This window comes from Acanthopagrus latus, chromosome 12 (assembly GCF_904848185.1).
Source record: "Acanthopagrus latus isolate v.2019 chromosome 12, fAcaLat1.1, whole genome shotgun sequence".
NCBI classification, from domain to species: domain Eukaryota; kingdom Metazoa; phylum Chordata; class Actinopteri; order Spariformes; family Sparidae; genus Acanthopagrus; species Acanthopagrus latus.
The window spans coordinates 1736339-1758236 of NC_051050.1; the positions used below are offsets into that span (position 1 = coordinate 1736339).

Here is a 21898-nt window from a genome sequence, read left to right on the forward strand (position 1 = left end):
GAAATAATATATAATCTATTATAAATTTTGTAAAAGCATCCTAAGCACCCTAACCCCAACACTCAGCGTGTCTACATGCACATCTTAGTCAGATTACAGCCAAAGTTCGACTATGCTGCTCAATCAGACAACTGCAATTGTCCGAGTATACATGCAGGTGAGAAAATCAAATTACTGGCTGAGGCATGTATGCTACCGGTACACTAGGTGGCGCTGTACCTATTTCAACTAGTGGTAATAGAGCCACCTCCTGCTGACGTCTTTACGTCACCAGCTGCCTCAGCATTCGGGAAAGAAGCCGTACGAAGAGTGAGTCGAAGCTACATCTTTGTACATTTCATATATGGTGCACATGATAATTACACAAACTAGATGCACAATGGCGCTCTTGCTTGCAGTTATTTTGGAGGAAAGCCGCCACCGTCCTTCTACTTCTGCTCACGGCCTCGGGAAAAAATCTCGAGCCTGTGCAGAACGCAAATGGAGTGTATACATGCAGGAGTAATGCAACTATCAATCAAATAATCTAGGTGTATTAATCCGACTATGAGATATCAGATTTGGTAAGGTATATACATGCATTTTAAAAATCTGATCACAGTCGGACTAACCCAGTAATTCAGTTTTCTTGAGTGTCATGTAAACACACTGACTGTTCACAGTGGAGGTGGGGAGCTGTTGACTTCGACTGGGGACATGGGCGGTGGAAGGAATACTTTGAGGATCTCCTCAATTCCACTGACACACCTTCCATAGAGGAAGCAGAGGCTGGGGACTCAGAGGTTAATTCATTCATCACTCAAGCTGAAGTGATGAAGGTAGTGCTGAAGCTCCCCAGTGGCAAGACCCCGGGGCTGGATGAGATCCGCCCTGAGTACCTCAAGTCTCTGGATGTTGTGGGGCTGTCTTGGTTGACACGTCTCTGCAGCATTGCGTGGCATTCAGGGACAGTCCTCTGGACTGGCAGACTGGGGTGGTGGTCCCTCTATTCAAAAAGGGGGACCGGAGGGTGTGTTCCAACTATTGGCGGATCACACTCCTCAGCCTCCCTGGAAAAGTCTATTCCAGGGTACTGGAGAGGAGAATTCAGCCAAGAGTCGAACCTGGGATTCAGGAGGAACAAAAACAGAGGAGGAACAGAAAATTCACAGTGCTTGTCAAGTTTTGTTTTTATTGAAAGTAAACCTCTTGTCCAGCAACGGAGCCTCGCACTGTATTTCGCCGCTAGGTTCTACGGAAAAAACACGAACTATCCCCTTAATATGTAAAAACTTTAATTCAGTGCTTGTGTTTGTTTGTTAAACACAGTTGATTTAAGATATCTGAATCTGAATTAGTAAAGACACATTCAAATGAAATCGAAAATGTTAATGAAATCTACAAGGCTCTACCTTACTGATAATACTTTTCACTAACTTTGGCTTTGAATTCCAGACTGCACATTATGAACCGAATAGGCGAAATCCCACTACAGACATAATAATCTGGAAGTCTTCATAATAAATCAGCTCTTTTTATTAATTTGTTAGCTCTGATTATTACTCTCTGGAGAACAGAGCACCTGTATATTTCTATCATGTAACCATACGTGAGCTGCTGTTGTGAATAATGGCAGAAAGAAAGCAAACTGGCCGTTTGACATTCAAAATGTAACCTGATGTACTGATTTTAATCACTTTTTGACAACAGTGGAGGTCTCAGGCACACTGACAAAAATTACCAACAAATCTGATTTCTTTTTACATTTTCTCAATTTAAAAAAGAGCCAGTTTTTCATCCTCACAGCTGCTCCTGTTTGAGCTGCTTTTTAACAGCGGTAAAAAGATGATTTTCAGTATTTAAAGCTGCTCCCATGGAACATTTCAAAAGTGTCAGGAGATAGAAACTTGCTTCATTACCAATATTCATCTTCATTATTGCAAAAACAAACAACTACGACTAATAATAAACTGTTAAAGACCCGCTCATTTCCACCATATACAGTGGGGTCCAAAAGTCTGAGGCCACATTAAAGATCTCTAAAATTGTCGCCCTCTGGTTTGATCTTTGTGGAGAAGGATTCATCCTGCGGCAGGATAAAATGCCTAACACCTCAAAGCTTTCACCCAACTACCAAAGAAGACCAAGGAGTCCTGACCCTAACCCTAATGTGACAGTGTTGTGGAACACTGTCACATCATGATGGGACAAACATGAGTCAGCAGGTTAGAGACAGAGATAGTCTTACATTCTCTGATATTTTTTAATACATTCAGCTTTTCACTCAAGCTGTTAAACTAATATTATTCTTTGGGATCAAACAACTAGAATTACATCTGAAACAAATGCAAAACAGAAGTATCTTGATGAGTTGTCTCAGACCTTTGGACCCTTCTGTATCTTTTCTTCAAACTATGAGACAGAAGGGTCCCAGGAGAGTTTCAGCTCTCAAACAATGCATGCTGGGAAGTCAGCTAATGTGATATGATGATCATGTTTCCTTCATGTACAGTCATCTAACCAGTCAGTTCAAATCAAAAGACTTTGAGTTTACAAATTAGTTTATTAATTGGTTTAGTAAAACAATTTAAGTTTAATTAACTTGAGTAAATAAAACTTGTGTATTTACGTTAAGTCACTGAGGAAAGATTTGTTGTATTGTTGTATTCCTGTAGGATTTCTTTGAGCTACCAGGGCACCACAACAAGGTCACTTCAGTTGATATTTCAGTGTTACAATCTGACAATGAAGTGGTTGAGTTTTTGCATCATTATTAATTCAACGTGCATTGTAACACTAGAGCACCAGCATTGCCCTGTCTTTAAACAGCATCATTGAAGTGCATGATAATGATCAACAACACGGTGAGTGAATAAAAAGCTGCTTCATACTATCAACAGGAGCTCGCACCAGCTGTGGGATCCACTACTATTATGTGTGATGGGTGACGAGTTGAGTCGTCAGTGACACTAGCCCTGTAGCACTCACTTCATCATGAGTATTAAAGTCTAGAAGAGCTTCACAGTTTGGCTCTTGGGGTTTGTTCCAGCACTGTTCTCATGTCCAGCAGTGCCTCCATCACGGCCTGAGCCAGATGTGCTGCATTTGTTTCTTCACAGCTGTTGAAAGACGACACTGCAAAGTTGATGTGATCTTCCATAGGATTGTAGCACACACCGTATCCATTAGGTACGACCGGGCCGAAACACATGACACAGTCAGTCTTGGATGGTACCTTGTGAAGAAATGAGAATGTGATGTTAGTTAGCAAACTGGTCTATCTGCTGCCATATACTGATGTGCATTTACAGAATATTCATGTTTCGGCATTTAGCAACACATTTCATTAAAACTATGATTCTGTCATTAGAAGAAAATATATGCTCCTTCTTTGTCGGGCTTTAGTCTGACAAAGGAGGAGGTGTCATGGCGGAGGCTGCAGGTAAAGGTGCCACTGCTCTGAGAAAAAGTAGAATAAAACCATTTTCATTTTAACCACAAGAAAGTTCAGCAGTTCATCTTCCACCACAGTTTAACCACCAGCTGTGGTGGAAGATGAACTGCTGAACTTTCTTGTGGTTAAAATGAAAACCCTCAGTCAGGATGATGTTGTTTTGCTGATTGTGAATCACTTCAGGTCAGAATAGATAAAGAATTCAAGGAAAGTTTTGTTTGAACTATGTCCACATACCACCCAATGCTTTGCTGTGCGTAAAGGGCATCAAAAGGACGTAAAAAACATTAAAAGTTGTTTGAAAGTGCTTAACAAGCATCCAAAAACATTCCTCATTTTGTGTCTCATCACTTGGATGAACTTCCACCTGTGACTTTCAACAGCCTTGATGTCTCCTGTTTACAAGGGCTTAGGTATGGATATATCAACCATGAAACAGGTTATGTCTTCGCAAAACAGACGTATGTGGGGACCTCCGTACGGTTGTCGCAGGATTAAATAAACGACCATGACTAAGAGAAAAGGTGAGGAAGTCCCAAAAAGCCCAGCCCCAAGATCACAGAGGAGGAGGACGCAGGCCAGGTTTTGGATAACACGGGGCAGGTGCCTGGAACCACCACGGTGCTGACTACCAACACAGCGGAGGAAGGCTTGGGTGACAGTGGCGCCGAAACAGCTTCACAGAAGCCGCAACTTTGGCCAGAGGGTGTCATCGTGCGGCGCTTTTATGAAGCCCGCAAACCAGTGGATATAAAAACTTGCTCTGCGACAAAGAATGACTGTGTGTCTGACGCAAGGGCAACTATTGCTGGGAAGTCTGGACTGTTATCATCATGAAAGTTGTGTCGTATAACACGCGTGGCTTACGCCTTAGACATGCGGCGGGGGAAAAGCGTGACACGCTGTTGTTGACAAACTATCTAAACACGATCTAGATAAACTTAGTTCTGTGCATGATGACTTCTATGAGGCAGGGGAGTCCACAACAGATTTAAGTATGGGAATAATATGTGGTGGAATACTCGAGGGGGCGGCCATATTCTGGCAGAAGAAATATGAGCCGCTGATTAGTATTATTCGATTAGAGGATGACTGGGCCATAGCAATCAAGGTTGCACACAAGAGAAAGAGCACCTTCATTATTTTAAATGTTTACAATCCTTATAAAAGCTATCAAAATGAAAATTAATACCTCAGTAGGCTGGCCTTTATTAGCTCTTTTATTAAATAAAGTGAATGTACATGCATATTTGTATGCTGATATTTCAGATGATGGGTCCTTATTAGGGAGACACCTGAATCAGTTCTGTGTAAAAAACAAGCTAGTCCTAACAAGCAAAGTGATGTTAACAGCTAATAGTTATATTAGTGAAGCATGGCATACAACATCCTGGCTGGGTCATTGTATTTGTACAGCCGATGCTCATGATTGCATTATGGAAACTGAGATCTTGTATAGTCTGGCCACAACAAATCACATACCATCCATGATATTAGACCTTGATGGTTTGCCTGAGCAGTCCCACTATGAGGCTCATGAACACAGGAAAGTTGATTGGGCAAGGCTCACAGAATGTGATCTCTGGAAGTATAACTCCCTGACTGATCGAAGTCTCAGTAATATTGATATGCCAACTGATGCTATCTTGTGTAACTGCTTAAATAATGACTGTAAGTACTTTATAAAAGGAAAAAGGAAACAAACCATTAGGCCAGGGTGGAATGAATATGTACATGAGCTTCATACAGGGGCTAAAGAGGCCCTGCAGTGCTGGGTATTAGCTGGAAAAATAAGGCATGGCCCAGAGTTTGAACAAGTTTAAATATGTTGTACGTTTTATCAAAAGAAATGACCAGATGTTGAGGGCAAATTCCATTGGTAAAAAAATGCTGCAGAATGTCTATGAGTTCTGGAAAGAAATTAAAGTTTAAACAGTAAGATACCTCTGCCATCTAGTATTGATGGGATCTCTGGGGATGAAAATATTTCTGAGCTGAATTTAAGGTTGGTGATGTGGTTAATAATGATGTGTTAATAATGAGGTGTTGTTATTAGGCCAAATAAAGTGTATTGTGCAATTGGGAAACTGGCTGCGTACAAAGCATGTGGTCCGGACAAAATAACAGCCGATGACAGCTATTGAGAAAAAAAAAAAAAATCATAATTTCTGCATATCAATATTCCTATAAAATAGAGGAAGCACTAAAATAGAATAAAAAGAGCAGTGTCTCATTCATCCAGTTTACTAATACAATGTGCTGCTGGAGTCACTGGATCACATGACATGGAAGATATTGAAAAAACTGCAATTATTTTGTATTAATATATTTATGCTAAGTAACGGTCCCTAAATCAGTTTCCAGCGATTCAGCGCCAGGCTCTGGGAGGTGATCTAACTGTTCTCCTGCTGCTGACACTGGGAGAACATCAGTAAAGTTGCGGCTTGACCCAAGTGAATATCTGCCGAATATCCAACCTGAAGCTAACTTCACCCCGGTTTGATGAGCCGCCTGTTGCAGCCTTTGAATAGGATGATGAGGATTTCAGTCACTCAGCTTAAACGGTGATTTGTGAAAATTATACAAATATCAGTAATGACAATAATAATCAATTTCAAGACAACATAGGGTGTAGCGCTTTCACTGTGTGCAACTTAAATTCACCATTTGCCCGTGATATTAAAAACTTAAAAAAATGCATCATGTCTTTTTTTTTTTTTTTGTGGCAGCGCTGAAAATCCAGCAGCAGAATGCATATAGGGGAAACACTGACACATCAGATAACCTTCCGCAACGACTGCAGGCTCTTTGGTGGAGCTCTGCTTTGAATGAACTTCTGTCGTGCCAAATGAATGGAGTACTTGCAGAGTGACATGAAGACGTGAATCAGAGGCACAAAAAAACGTTGACAGCGGTGGCTGGTCATTATGTTTACCAGTACCTGACCCTTGCCCGTTTTAATCGCACATTACATCATTTTATTTACATTTACGCATCCTAAATATTATCCATGCAATATTTCCATGACTTTTCCAAAACTTTACAGGAAATGTTATTTTTCATTAACTTTTCAAGGACATAGAGTGTTATCATGAGAGCTAGAACTAAGGAGGATCAGAAGCTGAAGTTTCCCTCCTTTCACTTGTCTGGGCAAGACCTAGATATTGTAACCAAAGTAAAATACTTGGAGCATATCATCAGGAATGACCTTAATGATGATGATGATATTCAGCACCAGTGATATAAATTATATGCTCAGGCAAATATGCTGGCACTTAAATTTCATATGTGCACTGATGAAGTTAAAACAGCTCTTTTTAGAGCATACTGCACTCTGCTTTACACAGCACACCTATGGTGTAGCCACAGTGAAGCAAAGATGAATAAAGATTAAGGTGGCATATAATGATGCTCTTAGAATCTTGTTAAAATACCCAAGGTGGGGAAATGCTAGCAAGATGTTTGTGAACTGTAATGTTCCCACTTTTCAGGCATTACTTAGGAGTTTTATGTTTAAATGTATGCATCAGCTGATTGAGTCAAGGAATAGGACTATGTCTTTGACTGACCCTACCCAAAGTGAGACAAGATATTCCTCCAGCTTTTGGAAATACTAGAACCAACATGTGTATGTTTTAACCTTTGAGTACACATGTCTATCTATGTGTTATCTTATGTTTGTCTGTTTATTGTGTGTGTCTTTTATATCTGGACCTCGAGTCTGTCAATAAAGATAATAATATAAGCCATTATGAATTTCCCAGTGGTTTTGTCCAGCCCATACCTGACTCGTAGACAGCTGGTAGCATAAAGCTGTGGTGTAGGCTGTGTCCGTGAAGATATCAGGCATCGAGAGTTTTTTCTCAACAGCCACCATCTTAAGGCCCAGGAGGTGTCTGTCTATGGCTTGGCCACTGACTGCCTGTGGGGACAGACAGAATTCATTTGGTTATGATGGCAGTCATCAGATCCAAACTAGTCAACAATAAGGTCAAATGTTCTAGATTTTTTTATTGCAACTGCAGTAAACGCTAAACACATTATTCGCTAAACCAGCTTTTATCAAACATTCCTCAAACATGAAGGGACAGTCCATTGATGAGGACTATTTTCAGCAGTAATCTTGCTGCTCTAGACAGTGTTTGTGGCAGCAGGACGGTGTGTGTGGGACTAAGTCAAAGTAAACTAGCCTAGGTGTGTGTGTGTGTTCATGGTAATGAAGGAACATGTGGCACACTGATGTGTTTTCCTAGTTTCTGGAGGACATTGGCGCTCTGTGGAGGAAGACACATCAGGCTGTGATAAACACATATGATACCTGTAGGTAGAAACTTATAAAAGCAGGCATGAAAACAGGTCAGGGGTGAAAAAGGTGAGAATGATATGACCCCTGTGGGGGGGTCCAGGGGCATACTCCCCCACAAGAAAAATTTTAATATTTCATATTTAAAAGCATCAATCTGATGCATTTTGAGAGAAAAATCAAGCAGAATTACAAGACCGTATGAATGTATAATACAGTATCTATCTATACATGGTCACATTGTTATATAAGAAATGAGACTGACAACTTCTCTCATGAAATGTGCAACAGCACATCTTTAATAGCGCAATCTGCCGCAGAGTGTGTTCTGACAAGATGAATATGGGTTTTGAAGAAGTTGCTGTCTCTCTGCTTGAAAGAAAGGTGCTGGCTACAGTGTGTTGCTGCTGAGATCCAGGAGATGCTAGCATCTCCTCGGTCTCTGTGGCTGTCTTCGTTGTCTGCTTGTTGTTGTAGCTGCAACCTACGAATGATCGCTACTTTCATATTAGAACCCCCCGCTAAGAACCCAGTTCTAAACTCCATTGGGGTGCAATGTAAAGCTCTTATTTTGAAGACAAATTTGTTGTCTTTCTGACAGAGAATGCAATGGGCTTACTGACCTTCCTGAACACAAATTGAAAATGAGTTTTAGAGATTTTGGAAAAGTTGTTTTTATACCCCCCCCCCCCCCATGAACACTTACCATGTTAGTGTATGACCTGTGTGCTCTTACAGCTTTCACCATCAGATCAACCTTCTCTGTGTTCTGTGAAAAAACAGGAAGAAGACAGTTAAGACATATTTTTTGGTTTAACAGTGTTCAAATATATCTGAGTCTAAATGACTTTCATCTGAATGTGTAACACTGAAATTCATCAACATTAAAATAAATGTTCCTCAATATCCATCTCCACTTTGGCTCCATCTGCAGTTTCATCTTTTTCTGAAATGTACAAGTTGTTTTTTAACCTGACTGTTGTATCACAAGCATTGAGCCCAGTAATACATAGCACAGTGTTTGCGTTGTAACCTTAGTTACTGTCAAAATGGGGGCTGTAACTACAAATAGAGTCTGTCAAAATCTCCCCTCTATTCACACCTGTTTGCTTGAATTGTCGAAGGCCTTGACAAAGGCAGCAGAGGCACTTGAGGCAGATCGTATTGTATCTGTGCGGCCCAGCCTGAACATACGCAGGGAGGCACTTTCATATGTGGCGCAGCAGCGCTGGTACATCCTGTGGGTAAGAGGAAAGATGGTGTGAGAGAACTCCAACACACTTGCTGTTGCTGAGTCATCATGACCTTCATGTCTAAAGCGACTCAGACTCACAGCACAAAAGACACACACTTTGAACAATGACAAGAGACTTGGTGTGATGATGCAGTAACACAACATGACAGGTCCCTTTTTTACTCCACACATTCTTCTTTCTCATCAAAACATCGCACCTACCTTACCGACACTGCCATCAGCATTTCTGTCAGAGATCTGGCTGTGTTAAGCTAGCTGTGGTTAACCTGGAGCCTGTAGCCTGGAGCAGACAAGGAGCTCACTAAGCTATACCCTACACCAAGGCTGCTCATTTTGGGGTGCCAGACTTGGCCCGCAACCGATTATATTTGGCCCGCGCCTTACCCATTGTATTGTTGAAAATGTTTTTTTGCGCCATCAGTGCTCGGATTCTCTCATTGAATATTATTTATTTGTGCACTTCCTCTCCTGACCGAAGAATAACATTGTGATACATTGATGGTAGGGTGGCGCTGTTGAGCTGCTGCCAGCTCCAATACGGTGAGGTCCAAGACCAGCGAGTGATTGAAAGGAGTACAACATTCATCGTCACTACGAAACCAAGCGTTCCCGCAAGTTTGTAAAGTACACAGGAGAGGATCGCAAGGTGAAGGTAGCGGACTTGCTACGCAGGGTAGCAGGGTGCTAGGGTGCTAGGGTGAGGAGCTCTGTCACCCGGGAGGAGCTCGGAGTAGAGCCGCTGCTCCTCCACATTGAGAGGAGCCAGCTGAGGTGGCTTGGGCATCTGTATCTGATGCCCTGTGGACGCCTTCCTCGGGAGGTGTTCCTTGCATGCCCTGCCAAGAGTAGACCCTGAGGAAGACCCAGGACAGGCTGAAGTGACTATGTCACTCGTCTGGCCTGGGAATGCCTTGGGATCCTCCCGGAAGACCTAGAGGAAGTGTCCGAGGTGAGTGAAGTCTGGATGTCCCTGCTCAGACAGCTGCCCCCACAACCCAGCCTTGGATAAGCGGAAGAAGATGGATTGATGGATGGATGGATGGATTTTTTGCTATTGTTATTGTTTATTATTTTGTTATTGTTTGTTATTGTTGTTATTAGTTTTTTTGTGTTTGTCCTTTGGCTGCTGTAGCAAACAAATTTCCCCATTTGTGGGGCAATAAAGGAACACTGATTCTGATTGGTGAATTTAGCCTGTGATAGAAAGTGATAGGCAGATGTTTACTCGAATCATCTGCCAAGCATCTTTTTTTGACTGTCCTTTTCCAAACAGTTTCTTACTGCTCCTTCTCACTGTAACAAACCATCTGGTGCGTCGGGTTACATGTTATTACAAGTAGGATGGGCAGATCCTCCATAAAGGGAGACAAGAGTCTCTGTTGCAACTGAACTTTGTGATTGTGTATTATTATTTACAATAAGCTCTGAAGTGAGCCTTTTTGTTCACCTCAACACCACCTTTCCACAGCTCACCTGTAGTAAGCCAGTTGTAGTGCTATTTGTATGAAAGCATCAGGACTCATCTTGTGGGCCTTTGGGACATTTTTCCCAAAGTGTCCAAAAACAATGACCCTCATGTCCAAGTCCTGGGCCAGTCTGTGGTGGGAGAAATGTCAGGACAGTGAGACTAAATAAATCTGTATGCCTAATAATATTAAGTATAAATATGGATATATTTATTATACTGATGTCATGAAATAAAATCTGGCCTCACGTGTTCATGTTGTGCTTGGCTTCCTCGATGTCCTTCTTCAGCTCAGGCGTGATGGTAAAGTGCAGTTTCTGGGGCATGGGCAAAGGCACCATGGGAGAGCGCACCATCTCTGGCTTCCTCCTGAGTACAAACACCAAATTGTGATTTTCTAGCAGATTATTGAGTCCGTCTGTCCTGCAGCTAGCTAACCATTTAAAGATACTATAATAAAAGACCCACAAAACCAAATTAATCTTTGACTCACTTACGTGTATTCTACAACATGGTCGATCAAGGCCACTATGGGTGGGCCCTCAGCTGGTGCATGCTCATAGTTCGCACCACATGTCCCATCCTCTCCAACAATAAACTAAAAGAAAGGTCAGAAATCTTCAGAGAGCAAATCATAAAACATCAGACTGCATTACAGAATGAGGAATGTGTACAGAGGTGGAAAAATAGATTAGGTTAAATTATATAGCTATCATCTATGCAGTCTATCCCAATTACTGTAATGACGGCTTTAGCTACTTATTTCACGTACAAGTGCGTCATGAAGAGGAAAAAACATATATAAGTCGCACTGGCTATAAGTTGCATTTATTTAGAAATTTATTTCATAAAATCCAAGTCCCAGAACAGAAATTTTATCTGGAAAGGCAAGTTATTCAACTACACAATAGCACACAGAACAACAGGCTGAATAGGTGTCCAGCAGTGTTGGGAAAGTTCACTTTCTACATGAACTAGTTCAAAGTTCATCGGTGGGAAACATCACTTTAAGTATTACTACTAACCAATAACTGCACTAAGCCTAGGAAACGTATATATACGTGTGTGTGTGCGTGTGTGTTTATAATAATCCACACCTGCAGTGTCTTGTCAAACCAGCGGTTTCCACTGTTCCACTGGCTGCCTCCTCCATGCAGCATCTGGACGGCAGCACAGCTGCGGTACGTCTCCTCTGACACTCGGGGCATCGCTCCGTCCAAACACAGGGTGAAGATGCTCCTCTGGATCGCTGACACCGACTCTTTGTTAGTCTTATCTGCTCAAATCAGGTACACAAACATGTTTTTATTGTAATCAGTAGGTTTAACTAATAGAGAATTCTAGACAGTACACAATAGAATTTGCAAAATAAAGTAAAATAAAATGATGGTTTATGATTCATTGATGTGTTTTTATAATAAAACTATTTATTCAGCTTTTTAAAAACACTCAAAATTTTGTTCATCTGATTACCCTCCCTGGTGCACTGGACATGTGGAAGACTTAAACATCCAAAATCAAAAAGACATAAAGAAATAAACATATAGATCAATAAAGAAATAAAATAAATATATATCACTGAATATGTCAAAAATATACAAGACAATTTAGGCATTCAATAATTTATCATGGGTGACATAAACTGATGTTTCAATTTGCTTCTAGTTATGTCCCTTAAAATTAATTCACCTATTTTCCCATTTCATTTTCCATTTATGTATGTATTCATTTCCCTTCACATTTTTCCCAATTTAGTACAGTGGAACCCCGGCTGACGAAGACCCTATTTAACAAAAAATTCAAGTTATGAAGGCACTTAACGGCAATATTTCTGCCCGTGGTACGGCAAAATGCCCGCGTAACAAAATCCCACAAATGCAGGAAAATTCACGTTAATTTCAAATTTGCCGCGACTGAAATTAAAAATAATAGAAAATTTAAAAAAAATTATAACTTTAAAAAAATGTTTTAAAAAATATCATTGCACAGTGTACATTAATTAACGTAAATGTAAGTTTTAGTTTTAATGTTTAGAATTAAATTCCATAATGTTATGTACATGTACACGTACACGTACGTATGTATGCATGCATACGTATGCTTTCTTCAGCCTCCACCAAGAACTTTGTCTTCAGCCAGCATCGCCTCACTCAAAAGGTACAAACATAATTTGTTTTATTGATATTTATTAATACATTTATCATTTATAAATTATTTTCTTCATTTCAGATTGTATTTTGGAATATTCTTAGTGTTTTTTTTCAAATATTAAGTCATATTTGTAGAAGAAATACACGACTGGTAGGGAGCCTGGAACGAATTAGGCTATTTATAGGGAAAAAGGTGCTTCGACTTACGAAAATTTTGACTTACGAAAGACCCTCTGGAACGAATTCACTTCGTAGGTCGGGGTTCCACTGCATTTCCACATATGTTTTATTTCTGTATTATCTTTCTACATTTCTGCTTCATTATACAAGCACACTGCTTTTCAAGAATCCATCGCTCTTCAGCTCAGTGCCAGTGGTCTCTGCGCTTACCCTTGATGAGGCTGACATAGGACTTGCCCCAGGAGTCGCGATGCTGGGTGGTGAGGATGCCGACAGGCTCGATGTTAGTTTGTGAGGAGCTGCAGATCCTCTCCAGCTGAATGCAGAGCTGATCAGCTGTAAGTGGAGTTCCATCACTGTTGTACACGTCCAACACAAAGAACTGATTTCAAGAGGAGGAAAGACAAGAAAGCCTCAGTCACGCTACTCACTTTTTGTGGACAACTACCGGTGTGCCCCACGTAATTACTGTAACTGGCAATTGTTATTAGCTGCAGCTGAAGAAGTATAAGGTCAGAGAAAAATAAAGACACAGTTGGTTATTGTCAGGTCTCTGTGATCTCTGCAAGCCCATGCCTATCTTAACTAGACTCAACTAAAGAAGGCATATTAGAGACACAAATACTTAATGGAAGTTGATTACAGCTTTGACCTGATGCAGCAACTGTTTTTCATCAATACTTTTAGCTGTTTTCCTCTCTGCTCTTGCAGCAGAATCGTTGAACTGTTATTTGAGTTAATCACTTGTTCTTTATCAGACATCAATCTAGATTACTGAATGTGTTGAAAATGTCATGCTCTAGAAAACCCAGAGTTTGCTGTTGATAGCAGTCAGCACTAATGTCTGGCCCAGTGAAACCTGGTAACCAACAGAGAGCCAAACCATACTGAACAGAAGTTCTTGATCCCAGAGGAGCACAGACACAACTCCTCACCTCAAAGTTGTGTACAACAGTAATGTGTTTGGGTGGCCTGGAGCTCTTGGCGTGGTTCACTACCGAGTCCTTCTTCAGACCCGGAATCCGGCAGGAGGACAGCACTTCATAGTACTGATTCATACACAGAGGCTTCCCTCCCAGGTATTCAACTGGTAGTGTCTCACTGCAAAACATACAGGCACTTACTTAGCCACAACATCATTTAATATATTCCACTTCACTCAGCATTTCTGAGACTACCACCTTCATGAAACGCTGCCAGTGTCTTTTGAGTAATGTAGTGCCGCCTCCATCTTTAACTTTCTTCTAAAGCAGTCTGACAAACATCCACCTCTATTTACATAGTGAAGAAAATTTCATCAGATCTCCCGACAACGCTTGGATCAGCAGATCATTTTACTGTTGTAATACGTCACAGTGAAGACTCATCTGATTAGTCACATGATTGCATACAGTCCAGTTTTCTGTGACCTTAATAATGTGTAATTGCTCCAAATGATCAATAAAACATACAGGGGTATGCAAAAGTTTGGGTACCTCTCTGAGATTTCATGATAATTTGCTCTAACTTTATAAGAGAAGATCACAGGAACAACATCCAGAGACATTTGAGTATTTACAGACTGAAATTCTAGTAGTAGTAGCAGCATTACATAGTTTTATTATAATAAAATAAAATGTAAAAAAAAAATGGGATGTGCAAAAGTTTGGGCACCCTTTTAATCGCACTCATTTCAAGACCTGTAGGGATTGAAAGCTGACAGGTTGCAGCACAAAATTGCTCTGATTAGCTCGTAAGACCTTCAATAACAAAGACATGTGGAGCCAATCATGAAAAGGGCTGTTTAACATAGGTATTTGCTGGCTGTGCTTGTCCTAGGTTCTTTCTTAGAGTGTGGCAACATGGGGGCCTCTAAACAACTCTCCACTTACCTAAAAACTAAGATAATTCATTATTATGAATTAGGAGAGGGGTACAAGAAATAATCTGGAAGGTTTGGACTGTCTGTCTCCACAGTCAGAAAGGTTGTGCAGAAATGGAAGGCCACAAGAACAGTCCTTGTGAAGGAAAGATGTGGTAGGCCAAAAAAAATACAGGAAGCCACAGACCACCTCCAGTGAACTACAGGAACATCTGGCTGCTGATGGTGTAGTTGTTCATCGTTTGCTTTGCACCAGAAAAAGCTCATTGGAAGGGTGATGCACAAAAAGCCTTTCCTGAGTGTTCGTCACAAGTAGAGTCACAAGCCAGAAGCATTCTGGAAAAAACACTGTGGTCAGATGAGACTAAGATAGAGTTATTTGGTCAGAACAAGAGGAGGTATCCATGGCGAAAAAACACACTAAATTCCATGAAAAGAGCTTAATGCCTACTGTGAAATTTGGTGGAGGGTCCATCATGTTATGGGGCTGCATGGCTAGCACAGGTACTGGAAACCTTGTAAAAGTTGAGGGCCACATGTATTCCTCTCAGTATCAGCAGATTTTTGACAAGAATGTTCAAGAGTCAGTCACAAAGTTGAAGCTACACAGGGGTTAGATTTTTCAGCAGGACAATGATCCTAAGCACTGTTCAAAATCCACCAAGGAATTCATGGAGAGGCACAAGTACAATGTTGTGGAATGGCCATCCCAGTCTCCAGACCCTAAAATGAAACTCTCGCCAAAATGCAACCTAGGCTTTTTTTGTGAATGTATGCAAGTCAAACCTTTGTGTAAAAGCATAATTACAACGAAAGAGGCACTTTCAAGATTGACCGTATTTTGTTTTTGGCTCAAATTCATTTTCAATGGGAGTGCATATGCTAGCATCAAAATCACTATTTTTAAAACACTAAGAAGGCTCGACACAACATGAAACCTTGCTTGCAGTATTACCAGGGTCTCTACACATAGCTTAACTGAACCACATACACTCTACCCACATGTGTCGATCCCCGAGTACATCTGGGCTGCCATGACTACTGCTAACGTGAGTTGATCATAAACTTTCTTTTTAGCAAACTCTGTGTACACAAACAATGCTCTCAATGCTCGTGTTCATGTGTAGAGACCCTGGTGATACTATGAGCAAAGTTTCATGTTGTGTCGAGTCTTCTTAGTGTTATAAAAATAGCAATTTTAATGCTAGCGTAAAAGTGCCTCATGCACTCCCACTGAAAACTGAGTGTGAGTCGAAAACAAAAACACGGTCAATCTTAAAAGTGCTTCTTTCGTCGCAATTATGATTTTACACAAAGGTTTGACTTGGGTACATTCACAAAAAAAGCCTAGGTTGCATTTTGGCGAGAGTTTCACTTTAACATCATTGAAAATGTATGAATTGATTTGAAGCAGGCTGTCTATGCACGGAAGCCAAGAAACCTGACTGAACTGGAGGCATTTGTATGGAAGAATGGGCCAAAATACCACCTGCCAGACTTTAGGGACTTGTCTGTGGCTATAGGAGGCGTCTACAGGCTGTTATTACAGCAAAAGGAGGCTCTACTAAATATTAATGGAATTATTTCTTTGGGGTGCCCAAATTTGTGCACATGCCTATTTTTGTTTAAATGCACATAAAAAATGTTTCTGTTGGACCAAGAAAAATGATTTCACTACTGAGATGTTTCTGTTTCCATGAGGTAAAATATTTGTTAAAATGAAGTTGCTGCTTCAAAAGCTCAGCAAATCACAAACTGATGCAGTGATTTTCCTAAGGGGTGCCCAAACTTTTGCATACCACTGTATATGAAATATTACATGGTCGACCCTTTAATTCATATAGATGAATCAGATTCAGCAAGTTTGGTTGCTAAGGAACAGGGGAAGTTGTGTGAGGGATGCCAGTGGTGATGCAGACAGCGACAGAGATGGCGAATTTTGAGAGTTGAGAGATTTGTGACATATAGCGTGTTTGAAGTGTATAGTTAGTAGGTTATATAGTGTTTAGTGTAGTGTGTTTAGTGTGTAGTGTAGTCGTTTTTTGTCTTATGAGTCAAAACAAGGAGGAGACTGCTGAATGTGGAACAGGCAGGAATGAGCTGAGGAGCCCTGAGCCTGAGGCATTGCCTGCATTTAAATGTAAATAGTTACATATAACTTTGTAAATTTCAAAAACTTATGCACAAATTTAGCAAACAACAATTTATGTTTGCATCATAACTAATGCAATTGGTTCATTAAACATGTACAGTCACACAGTCACACATGTGAGGTTGTGCTGAAAATAATGACACCAAACAAGGCAAGGTAAACAGTTTTTAAGGTGAAATATAATGGTATAATCAAAAGTAGTCAAAAACAGCGAATTATATCCCTGATGACCCACCTTCAAACACAGCCTCATTTGGCCATCCATGAAAAAGCTATTTAACCTCCCACTTTTCTATAGGAATACATGCCTCCTATGGGCAATGCCAGTAAGCTAGTTAAGCTTTTATGAATGTTAGCTTTGTGGCTAACACTCAGCCAAAGATATGTAATGTCAGGTCTTATGTCCACCTTCACAAATGTGGATGTTGTTGATTTTAAGCAACCTAAGGCTAAGAGAAAAAACTGATAATGGTATCTGGTCAATAAGGAGAATGTTTTCAGCTCAGTACTCACTTGTCAATCATTGTCTTAAAGTCCAGCACACCTGCTATCAGTTTGGCAGCAAATCTAAACAGAGAGAACATGATTTACATTCATTTGTTCACAGTCAAACTTTATCTTCCAAGAGATCGCATCAGCCATCTTGGAGCTCTTAGCTGCTGTGGTATGATGATGTTTGTTGATTAAAAACTGTTATTGATTATGAAACAATTTATTCAGATTAATAAATTCTATTATATCGTACAGAGCAGTTTTCTGTCATTATTCACGCATGTGCTTTGTGGTAACTGCTGATTGTGATGGTCAGCGCTTAGATTCATCTCCTTCACTGTTCTGTTAATTCTACATATTTTACAAATATTTACATTTAAAGTGAACTCTTCTTTTGACACTGTTTTAAGCATGGTTATTGGTCCCAGGGTGGTCAACCATTTTATTGATTTAATTAATAATAATTAATATTAATTTTAATAATTGCTATTTCTTATTATCAATTGCTAATAACCACACCTGTCCTACCTTTGTTCCATATTTAAATGTTCAATTGTACAAATCTTTCCCTCTGTTGGTTAAATAAAGGAAAATCAGTTAGTGCCTAAACTTTAAACCGAGTTTAAAAAAAAGAACTGATCACAGCACAGTCAAGCTGCACAACATGGACAAAAATCCAAACATAAATGAAACAGAATGTAATTGCTAATCTTGTTTGACGTACACGCAACTGAAAAGAGCAGAAAGACAATATCTGTAATGTTTTAGCAAACAAGTTGGGACAGGAGCAACAAAAGACTGAGAAAGTTGTGTTGGGCTCCAGAAACACCTATTTAGAATATTCTATAGGTGAACAGGATCACTGGTAACAGGTGATAGGATCATCAGTGTGTTGTATATGCATCAAGGTCCAGTGAAAGGTGTGCAACCACATCTGGTCAGATCAGCACATGACCTGACACTCTGTGTTTAAATGCTTTCATTTGTCAAAATTAACACACACAAACGCTCACAGGAGTTATGTCCACTGAGACCTACAAATATAATATAAACATGAATAAAAATCAGACTGTGACACAATTTAAAAGTGACTGGAAGTCTGAAAATCCTCCTAAGGTTTTCAGAATTTTTTTTCAAACACCTGATCTGTGTGTGTGTGTGTGTGTGTGTGTGTGTGTGTGTGTGTGTGTGTGTGTGTGTTTGACATCACCTTATTTGTCCTTGCTTATCCCGGAAGTTCATGCGGGGCAAGACCAACCCTGGACTTGAATGAACAACCACAGGCAAGCGGTACTCGAGGTAAGCAACCTGTACCCACCACTCTGACAACTACACAGACAGAGCCACACACAGTTAATAAAATCAACAGAACGACACTTGGGACAACTTCTGATCCTTTCAGGGTCGTCGTGGGCTGGACTCCAATCCCCAGCCCAGCTGTTGAGCTCACCCAGTTCTCAGAGTTGGATGCTCTCTTCTCCAGGCCCCTCTGAAGTCTCTCTCCAACCCCACCTGCTTTCTGGAACTCATCCACCAGCTCTTTGGTGTGCTTCAGCTCCTCCGCCTCTATGATGGGTTCCAGGGCACTGATGTAGCGCTCACAGGTCTGCTGCAGAGGGGGAACAGGCAAACTGGGCAGTCCATTCTGATGGGTTAGGTATCTGCCAGAGACCCGGGTTGCTGATACAGGCTTCACCAGATGACAGGGTTTCATTAAGCCACAGGGTTTTGTCATCCCCAGCTTCACCTGAGAGACAAGACAGTGTCACTTAATACATTTTTGTAGTGGACAGTGTTATTAAACTAACTCTGAAACACTAACTGACTTACTGTAGGAGTCTGCTTTTAAACAGCATTATTTTTAAAAGCCAGTAATTTTGTTGCTAGTCATTATTTCAATCCTTGTCATTAACGTGATTCCTGGGTACAAAACAAGTCTTTTGTACTCTGTTCAGTGATGTTGTCGTTTTCACCAGCAGCAGCACGGCAGCTAGTCCATACAACTACATTCTATTCAATCAATTTTATGAACATCACATTTGTGATACATGTCGTGGCTTCTTCCTCCAAGGTTAATGACATGTTCAGAACTCACACGCTCTCAGCAGCCATTGTGTCTGTTATATTTTTACTCTACTTAAGAAGTTCAATGCAACATTATTTTTGCAAAAAAGCAGTTTGCATGAAAATTTGAATCTTTGAAAAATGTATATCAATTTCAGAATGTGTGCCATTTGTTTTAATGACAGCATGCACTGGAGCTGGCATGTACTCCGCATAGACTCCACAAGGCTGGTGTTAAAGGTGCTGATTCATGTCATCCCAGCGGAAGCCTCCTCCACTGACTCCCACATGACTCCATCACTGGTGTTAAGATAAGATAAGATGATCCTTTATTGATCCACCTTGGGTGAAATTTGCAGGTAACACAGCAGTACAGAGGGAAATAAGTAGCAGCACAGGAATAAGTCTAAAAAACTAGAGACAATAATAAAGAGATATTAGAAAGGATAAGAATACAATAAAAACTATTCGAATAAAGATAAACATACTATATACAGTAACTGTCCTTGTGACAGTTGCCAGTGGTGCGTGCTGCCAAAGTTAATTTGGGTTAAAAGCTACAGTGACCCTGTCTACAAGCAGCTGAGGGGTGACCTCCATCATAGCGACATGTTTCGCCGGTAGGCGGCAGTCTGACTCACTTTCACCTGACAGCAGGAGAGACAGCAAGCTCACGCAGCAGGGAGTGAGTCAACAGGCGTTCTGAGAAGTAAATGATACTGCTGAAAACAAATAGATTTAAAATATTCAACTATCTATTTTCAAAAGGTACCAAATGTTTGAAAAGATCAGGTCAATGAAGGTGAATTATTCAGTCTCCTGCAGCAGGTTGCAGTTATCGAATGAGCCCGAGACACTCCACGGTGTCTACAGGCTAGCTTCTGTCCGGACAGATACAGCAGGTGGCTTTGTCTTCAAAATCACAAAGAATGTTAGCTGAACGCTGTGATGTTACGCGTCCGTCTGGTGACTCGTTCACCGGGGCGTCACAGGCTAGCTCCCCTGGAAGGAGGTGCAGAACTGCAGAACCACCTTTGACCCACTGAGGTTAGCTTGGTTACTATTGGCAGCCGCTCAGCTTACTTCAGTCCATTACCAGCAAAGTTAGCTAACTTTGCTAACACCTTGCATTCCTTCATTACTTTAAGCTAACTTTTGTTGACTGATGAGTCATTATAATCATGAAAGCTGTCTGAGCTACGTCTGTTTATGTCAGTGGGTTAAGCTAAACTTGGCTTTTGGCAAGTGTAAAGGTGCGTTACTTACCATAGTTCTGCTGCAAATGGCCCACATTCTGCTTTCAGGGAACCACCCACAGACTGTGGTCCGTCAGTGATCTAGGTCCAGAATGAATTGGAAACTTTCGGTGAGTATTTTATCGGCGTTTTGTCAACACCGACGCCGCTGGAGGCAGGCTGAAAACGTCCTGACGTCACAGCTGCACGGACACTGCTACATGAATACACTGCGTCGGTCATGTCTTTCTGTTAAACCTTTTTATATTATTTGGACAATTTTATGTACACAAATGCAAATGCTGACCCAATATACACCAATTTAAAAAATGAAATGAGGATATATTTTGACACAGGACTAACGAACAGGAGGACTATAGCTCTCTACAGAGCCTTGAGATCCTCATTGTGATTTTTATTTATCCACTTATATTTTTTTATTTAGTCATTTTCTCCACAAAGCCTTTGGGTCCTCTAATTGAGTGGAATGTACGTACCCCATGTTCAGTCTTGTTTGTTTGTCATTGGTGATGAATTTAAATAAAGTTTGGGGAAGAAAAAAAAGGAGACAATGCGTCGGGTCACATCGGACCGTACGTCGACGTCGCCGTCATATTGTATGCTGCAGCTCCGCCCCCTGAACTGATTTAAGTCAAGAGAGTGAACTTTATAAAGCGCGCTTCTACAAAGTGCTATAAGTTAATGTCTCTCATTTACACATCCACCAAAATACTAGTACCTTTGGGAAACAGATAGGAACCAAAAACAACTTCTGTAACGTTCTCTGATGATTATAACTCCTTATATGTTCAGTATGCAGGTCAGCACCAAACCGCAGGATGTATTTTTACAATGTTTTTTTATGAGCGTTTACAGCTGCCAATGTATGTAACTCTGTTACTGTGATGATAAATTACAGTTGAATATTGAATATGTGTCTATAATGACCAGATCCTGACATGACTATTATTTTTTGTTGCCCATAGCTCTCTTTCTTTGGTAATTAATCAGATTGTCTCAACCTAATTATTTCTCAAAGCTCTGAATGCATGGTTCTTTTATTTTACAGCTTTTTTTGCATTGAGCGGTCCACCATGAAACCATTTTCTTTTCCCCACTGAATGTGCTCTTAGGAATACATGTTGATGCAGCAGTAATAAGAAGAACAATAAGTTACAGCTGCTGCACAGATGTCACCCTCCATTGAAATTCCTTCATTAGCCGCAAATGCAGCAGGCTCTAAATTCTCCCTGGTCAGTTTTAGGAAAACACTATCTTTCTACTGTGTATCCTTCCTGTGCATGCATA

At 40.7% G+C, this 21898-nt stretch overlaps 1 protein-coding gene across 1 annotated transcript; it reads right to left on the reverse strand.

The window, feature by feature from the left end:
- Nucleotides 1-1634: 1634 nt before the first annotated feature.
- Nucleotides 1635-20806, reverse strand: LOC119029598 (carnitine O-acetyltransferase-like). Its single transcript, XM_037116531.1, has 14 exons — nt 20622-20806; nt 18742-19038; nt 18502-18620; nt 17313-17366; nt 13722-13887; nt 12997-13168; nt 11554-11732; nt 10954-11054; nt 10706-10825; nt 10465-10587; nt 8839-8974; nt 8443-8505; nt 7218-7355; nt 1635-3214 (listed from the first exon to the last, which is right to left on the reverse strand). Exons 1-14 carry the CDS (start codon nt 20646-20648, stop codon nt 2999-3001), a joined length of 1911 nt encoding a protein of 636 aa, XP_036972426.1. The 5' UTR covers nt 20649-20806; the 3' UTR covers nt 1635-2998.
- Nucleotides 20807-21898: the final 1092 nt, after the last annotated feature.

Excerpts from the sequence above, each read along its gene's own strand:
- LOC119029598 (XM_037116531.1), bottom strand. The coding sequence starts at position 20,648 with ATGTGGGCCATTTGCAGCAGAACTATG. Across the intron at positions 19,039-20,621 it reads CCATTTGCAGCAGAACTATG|GTGAAGCTGGGGATGACAAA; the intron begins GTAAGTAACGCA and ends CTTGTCTCTCAG. Across the intron at positions 11,733-12,996 it reads CTATGTCAGCCTCATCAAGG|ATAAGACTAACAAAGAGTCG; the intron begins GTAAGCGCAGAG and ends TGATTTGAGCAG.